This window comes from Ananas comosus, linkage group 3, assembly GCF_001540865.1.
Source record: "Ananas comosus cultivar F153 linkage group 3, ASM154086v1, whole genome shotgun sequence".
Classification (NCBI taxonomy): domain Eukaryota; kingdom Viridiplantae; phylum Streptophyta; class Magnoliopsida; order Poales; family Bromeliaceae; genus Ananas; species Ananas comosus.
In genome coordinates this window covers 14,807,677-14,815,515 of record NC_033623.1, presented here as the reverse complement: position 1 = coordinate 14,815,515, position 7,839 = coordinate 14,807,677, and the positions used below count along the sequence as shown (strand labels likewise).

Below are 7,839 nucleotides of genomic sequence, written 5' to 3'. Positions count from 1 at the left end.
AGTAGTGCCCAAAGACAGAAGAACCTTTGGCCCACATGCACATGATCCTTCATCAAGGAAAATGTGGATTATTTAGCAACAATTTGGTCCATTGAAAAGAAATGAAACCTGCAGTTAGTGGGGTGTCATATAACAATCTATTGACAGACTTCTATTCCAACAAGGCTGAAAAGAAAGGATCTGTTTAATTTCGAAATTTGCAAGATAGTGCTCCCCACGAGGTATTTAGGTTAATACTAGCATATCATTATGTGCTTACCCAAGATTCCTTCGGCGTTGCTCATGCCATGAGAGCCCCAAAGGTAAGACAGGCCAAGACCACCAATACCATGGTTTGAGCCATGGTGCGCTAGGGAATGTGATTACACTGTTTGGTCCACAAGGAATATTCCAACGAAGCTTTAGATCTGCAACAGATACAAGCCAATAGAACTATTAACATGATAACACAAATAAATTCCCAAATGTGTTAAATTGTTGAAGTTCAGGCATAGTATAGCAGTGTTCTGATAACTGGAGAGAACTTTCAGTTAAAAGTTCTTTCCATATCAGTCCCCTGTGTCCTGAGATCAAGCGTATGTCCCAAAATATTAGATAAACCCTTAGAAACTTTCTCCATTTTGTATAAAGTCTGTCATATTATATTAGTCAGCTGATGTCAAGCTAACTTTAGGACATCTACCAATTATTCTTTCTAACCTGCCAAAATGCTGCTGACACAACTTCTAAGGACCAAAATTACGCCACCACTACTATATATTTATCCTCTAACATATTCCAAATAAGAAAAAGGCCAGCAGTCCGCAAGATGTTGAACAGTTGAAACCGAGATTGGAACGATTGTAAGAAAAAGGATCACCTTCAACATGAGAAAACTCGAAATCTCCAAAATTCTTTGAATATACCATTTGGATAAAGGGGATAAACAAATTACTTTCAGAAGGAGATATGAGAAAAGATGAAAGGGATGATGGGAGAGTGTCATGAAAGAGAGAGGAGGCAGGGGAAGACAAATATCTAGGGACCAAAATGCAGGAAAAATACACTATACAGTATGAAAAGAAAGAATTATACAAGGAAATTAAGGGAAAGAGACATGAATATAAAGGCCCATTGAACTCACAGTAGTAAGAAGCATCCATCTGATACCCTAGAGGAAGACGATAAATTCCATCAAGTTTGGTACCATTGGCAGGTGGATGAAACATTGGTTGATCAAGCAAATCTGGGAAGTAACTAGCTAGGAAACCTTGATCAGCACCATCTGGGTTCTCACGCTCAATCTCTAGCTCATGAAGCATGTTCTTAAACGCATCCATTGAAGGCTGCAAGCAAAAGATACATAAATATATTAAAAAGAAAAGGCGAGAGATTATCAGAAGTTGAAGATCTTATGTTTATGTATCTGACAATTTTTGCACAAGTATAATAAAAAGAGATTACTCTAATCAGAAAACTCTGAAGCAAATAGTGATAGAAGAACCATGGTTATCATAAAACTATTGTCTAGTTACTCAGCCCAAACATAGTAAATTCGCGATTAATACGCGAATTATTCGTGTATTTTTCAAAATGCGAATTAAACGACGAATTTCGTATTTTTCCGAAAAATTCAAAAAAATACGCGGTTTTTTCATCAAAAATCATTATTCGCGAATTATTCGCGATTCGCGAATAATTCGCCCAAAAAATCGCGATCGCGCGGTCGCGGACTTGCTGCCGAGGGTCGCGTCGTCGCCGCTCGTCGCCGCTCGCATCGTCGCCGCTCGCGTCGACGCCGCTAGCGTCGTCATCGTCCTCCGCCGCCCTTGCCGTCGCCGGGAGCGAGGGCCGCGGCGGCGGATCCATGTCCTCGCCCGAGGCCGGCTCCAGAGAAGTGGAAGATGAACAGTAGGATTCATCGGGGCTTTTGGGACTTGGGAGGTGTGCGGTCCACGAGGCTATTTCAGCCTCGTGGACCCCATGAGGGGGAGGTCCACAGTGGACCTCCCTCTCATATATATATATATATAACTATATATATATATATATATATATATATATATATAATTTTTATTTATAAATATATATATTTATTATATATTTTATTTATTTTTATATAGAAATATTTATATAATATTTTATATATAAATTTGTAATTATTTATTATTATTTTTAAATATATAAATTTTATTTATTATATAGCCGAATTTTGATTCCGAATTTTTAATTGTTAACGTATAATATCCGTATAAATCACGTATCCGAATAATTACTGAACCGTTTTTAGCCGTATTTTTCAACGAATTTAAAATTAAAAAACGAATTTATCCGAATTATAGCCATACCGAATTTTTACCGAATCCGAATTAACTAACTATGAGCCAAATGATCTTACAAGTAGCTGAATGAGTTCCTAGGTCTAGCTAAGCATCACTCCACAAGAAAAAGGCTAAAACCAGATTAAGAAGACAGAGAGTAGATTACAGAGTTCATGCTATCAATTCATGAAAACAAATTGTCAAAAACTGGATCGCATGGTTCCAGTCCAAAAGATTGAAAAGAATTCAGAACCCTATCATTTTTACTGTTGAAGTAGCCATGTGAAACTAGACAACTAGATTTGCTTAAAATAACAACCAAAGTAACTTGAATCATCTCTTAGTCCACCACAAATAGCCCACCTACTCATGTATCCAGTATCAACCAGTAACCTCACATTTCCAGCCATTCAAGCCATCTTCTAGTTGAAGTATGCGGTAAGCGCATGTTGGACGGAAGCAACACAACTGAAGTTAATGGAAGACTTCAAGCAACACATGGTCACCTCATATAACATTTGCTATATCTATATGCTGAAACCAGTATTTAACTTGAACTTTGTCGCTACCCCCCACCCAAAAAAAAAACCTTAAAACTTAATTGATATTGCACACTGGTTAAGAATGGGGGGCAAAAAGATTAAACAGGGTATGAATTAAGCAAAGTGAGGAATCCATAATTCATGTTGTACTGACTTGTACAATCAAGACAGAAATTTATTTCTGAACCAGACCGTTATATCCATGCTCCTAAAACTAAGAAGAAATTGATTATAGAACAATATCATATGCAGAAAGGTTAAGTGGTGGAACCTGAAGGACAAAGAGGCCAGTGTGGAAGATGCAGGGGTTGATGAAAACAGCACAGAATTGACCACACTGGAAGAGCTCATCAGTTTTTTGGATGAAAAGGTTATCAGAGTCGAGCATAACAACTCGATCATATTCGACCAAGCTCCAAGCATACAGCTTGTTCAGTGTCAGCTTGAACCGCGAGTTGAAATTGCCCTGTTTCTCGTATGGATTCTTCAAGTTCTCCACAGAAACAACCTTCACCCCATCCTCCTCTTTCCTGTTGGTCAATCAAAACATTACAAAATGAGAATTTGAAATATAGTGCTACTTAGGCAAAGCTAGAGCAATCATAGTCAATGTGAAATTCAGTCTAAAATAGGCATTCAGGGAATCATCATGGCTTACAAAGATGAAGACAATTCATAATACATAGAGAACACATTCTTAGCAAATAATAGATAATGGGATCACATATTGATGGAGTTCTGGTTCATAAGAAACTTCACTGGCCAACAGTTTCTAAGTATGAAACCAGATACTGGAGAACATGAGAACCACAAAATGACGATATACTTAAGTCTCAAAATTTCTCAGTATACAGCAAACATTGCAATATAATTCTTTGCAACTGTACAAAACGAAAGTTCTTATCAGGATACATGCGTTAGAGTTATGCAGTCATCCTATAGTTTAGGCAATCAATGAAAAGTAACATTAGATTTTGTGGAATCAACTAGTATTCTATATAACCGGATTTGAAGAAACCTAATTTAATTCCATTATGAAATTCATCATCTCTTCTCGCAGGGAAAGAAAAAAAAAGAAACTCAGATACAGCAGCAAGTATACCTACCATTGAAGAACCTAACAAAGTCCCCATTGATAAATAGTCAAACCCCGTACACCAAAATATGGGGCAGGGAAATCCGCCTAAGGAGGGATAAAAAGATCTAAGAGCCAAGGGAAAACTCTCTTAAGAACGCTAAGGTATCTCCACATTTCTTCTCTTAACAGCTCAACCACTCGTACTGATTTCCAAAAGATGTTGAAAAAGTCAAAGTTTTTTTGACTCGGAAGTGGACAACCATCATCGTGACCATCTGTTTCGGCTCTCAAGTAATCTCACGACCCAAAATTAGAAAATTACAAACTTGAAAGACTCGAATACCCCGGAAATCCCAGCGGATTCCAAGCAAGGACGATCGAAAACGAGGGTATTTTCGGAAAACGATGAAGAAAACATCCATGGCGGTATCTCCTGGTTTTTCCTTCTTCTTCATCTTCCTCAAATTCAAGCGTTTCAAAAAAATAAGGATAAAAATAGCGAAAATATAGAAGAAACGAACAAATTAACACGGAAATAGAACGGAAACGTCAGATTGTAAGATCTGTATCATCGGTGGGTGAGAAAAGATTGAGACATGAACAAGGGCGAGGATGAGGGGCGAAAGAGAGAGGAGAAGGAGAGGGGGCGTACAAGGTTTGGACCCATCGGATCGGGACGTCGAGGGAGGCGATGACGACGAGGTCGGCGTCGACGCCGAGCTTTGCGAGGGATCTCATCATCACCCGCGTCGCCACGTAGAACTCGTAGTCCCTCGGCGTCCCCATGTACATCATCGCCGCGTACGCGTGCTTCCTCTGCCCCTCCTCCGCCGCCAACGCCGCCGGAAACACCACCATCACCACCGCCGCCGCCATCAACACCACCGATCTCCACGAAAGCCCTAAAACCCTGGCCCTCGCACCCGACTCCATCTTCCACGAATCCGGGACCGATCAAAAGAATACAGAAGGGGCCAAACGAGACAGATGCTGTGGTCGAAACCCTAGCGGTGGTGCTAACAGAGTACGGATCTCCTTCTCCTCCGCCGATCCCCCTCTCCCATTCTCCAGATCTCGTCTACGGCTCCAAGAGCGAGCTACTCCGGCCGACCCCTCCCGCCTCCGCCTCTTGCCATTGCCGGAGATCTGAAGAAGATCACCGGAGCGAGAGAGGAGAGAGAATAATATGAACTATAGAGGAAGGAACGAGCGAAAAAAAAAAAAAAAAAAAGTAGAGAGAAAGGGGAGTTGCGCGTCTTTGTTCTTCAACACGGGTAAATAGGGTCGATCGGAGGAGTGGCTTTTTCATTCCTGGTAAAAGAGAGAGGAGGGAGTTTATTTATTTATTATTATTATTATTTATTTATTTATTATTATTATTATATTTATTTTGTTTTTATAGGATTTAAAAAGGGAGATATTTCGTGTACGGATGTGCGGGCGTTAGCTATATAAGCGGGATTTTATATCTAAATAAATAGCGTTGAACCGCGTTTCATCCCAGACAATTTTATACATATACTTTAATATAAATTTTAATATATAATAATTATAAAAAATAAAATAAATAAATTAAATGATCAATCTATATGTATGTAGAGGAAGTTAAAAAATAGTAGTAAAAATATTTATTATAAAAAAATAAGATGAAATAACAACAAATATATAATTATATAATATCTAAATATATATTTAGCTTGAATAATTTATTTTTAAATAATTTAAAGAAAATAATTTTAATTGTGTTTTTGAAAAATTATAAAATGGATTACGTGAAAAATATTATAGAGAAAATGATTAGGTGAGACTTGTGAGTGGGACGTGCGAAGCAATGTTCTAAAAGCGGAGATTGTCACTCCACATACTAGGTTTCAGCAATCATTCCTACGATACAACAAATACCTTCCACTCCGTCGGACGTCTTAAGGGTGGGCGAACACTAACCAAAGTAGGTCTGAAAAATAGCAAAAAATACAAAAAAAATATAAAACTCAGTGTAAAGAGAGGTAAGTGCAATATTAAAATGCTTAATACCAGTTATTATTATTATTATTATTATTAGGCCTAAATCATCGGTTCAAATGTTTAAGGCCAGTTATTAATATTATTATTAATATTGAGTCATTTCATATACCAATAATAATTCTATTCTAATTGGATGTGAAATATTAAAATGTCACATCACTATATAACTTTTTAACTCATACAGAGGGAAATAGAAGTTTATCAAAAAAATTTTACGTTTTGGCTGGGTTTTTTTTTTTTTTTTTTTTTGTGTGTAAAATCGCGAGAGTTTGCGAGGTATCAGATGATTGGGAGTGTAAATGGGGTGTAAAGAAGAACAACCCTAGGCCACTTCTTTTTGAGATTCTTATGAGCCCCATTTCATAGAACTGTTTCAGTGTTTGTGGACCGGGTCTCAAAATCCAAAGACTCGGTAGCTCCGCGAAAGAAAAAAAAAAAAAGAAAAAAGAAAAAAATGTTCATTCCGCGTGCTAAATAGGCTCGCTGAATCGACGGTCGACGCTGACCGTTGAATGAGGAGGCCCACCGAGCAAACCAACGAGTAGACATAACACGGCTCCTCGGCGAAAACTGAGCACTTCTGGGTCGATATAGTCGCCACATTCAAGTTTAGGTTTGGTGTGCGAGGACTCAGCTCGTACATGGCCAAATCTAAAGCTTTCTAAATCTTCTAATTATTATTTCTGTTATAATAAATGGTTAATTTTGCCTAAGGTTCCCCCTCAAACCATATAAAAAGTCTTCTCTCTTTTTTTTTTAAGTAACCTTCCAAGTTTTCAAACATTTATTTAATTTTTTAGTGGGTTAATTTCATAATTATTTTTTGTCCACCCATAATTTTTTAGTGTTATTTATTAACATTTTTTTAAAAATAATATAGATCATATCTATCAAATTTATGAGTCACAACTTTATAATATATGGCGAGCAAAGATGTCTGTGAACCGGATCAGATCTGAGGAGTTGATATATCGTATCCAAACCCTAAAAAAAAATGAATAAAAAAAAATACATATACCCTACCCATTTAACTTCGGATCGGGTCCAGATTCTAGGCAATTAAGTTAATAATAGACCCATCGGATCTATTTGAGGCGGTATGGATAGTAACTACTCGTATGCTATCCACTTAAGATCAGATACGGATCGGATTTAGATCGGGTATGGTACCCGTATGTATTTTTTTTTTATAAATTTTATTAAATAATTTATGGATAAATTATAAACTTCTCACTATAAAAAAAATTCGCATTCTAATTAGTTGCACCCGATTCGATAAAATTTGTTCAAAAGAAAGATTCAAGGAATACATAGAGCGGCTATGGTTAAAAAAAGAATAAACAGAGCGACTTGGATTTCACTAAGATACAAATATACATAGGCATTTTATCTATAAGTTCTATTGAAATTAATTCCTCAATTCCAAATCTTTTTTATTTACCATCGGGTATTTCACCGTGTTTGGGTCCAGGTCCGCGTCCGAATTCAGGTTCGAATTTGTACACTCTTTCGGACCCTACCCATTAAAATATCGGATTCGGATCGGATCCAAGTCGGTTTATAGATATAAAGTATTCGGATCCATACTCGAAACTTCAATGAATAATTTTTTTTTTACACATGTACTATTCATTTTCTTATCGAGTCCGATTCAAATCCGGATAGGGTTCAGATAGGATCTAAATCCGATATAAAATATCAGATATTTTGGATAATTTTACTTGCGAGCATGAAGAACACTCCCACGGTGGTCCCAAAATGGACTTGTCAGGGGTGTGTCTGTGTGTGTTTGTGTTTTTGCGGTGGTGCCGCGTGCCCAGTCTATTCGTTGGTATATGCTGCGACCATTTCATTTCTTTGGCCCCAGTAGCAACTAGTGAGCGCAAGTTACATT

General features: G+C 37.5%; 1 protein-coding gene across 1 annotated transcript in view; it reads right to left on the bottom strand.

Moving 5' to 3' along the window:
* Nucleotides 1-5,150, bottom strand: part of LOC109707617 (putative glucuronosyltransferase PGSIP8) — a 45,921-nt gene extending 40,771 nt beyond the window's left edge. Inside the window, exons 1-4 of the mRNA XM_020229023.1 lie at nucleotides 4,573-5,150; nucleotides 3,114-3,372; nucleotides 1,124-1,325; nucleotides 260-407 (exon numbers count right to left, since the gene is read on the bottom strand). Of these exons, the coding sequence (XP_020084612.1) occupies nucleotides 260-407; nucleotides 1,124-1,325; nucleotides 3,114-3,372; nucleotides 4,573-4,853 (890 nt within the window). The 5' untranslated portion in view covers nucleotides 4,854-5,150. The remainder of the gene's footprint in view (nucleotides 1-259; nucleotides 408-1,123; nucleotides 1,326-3,113; nucleotides 3,373-4,572) is intronic.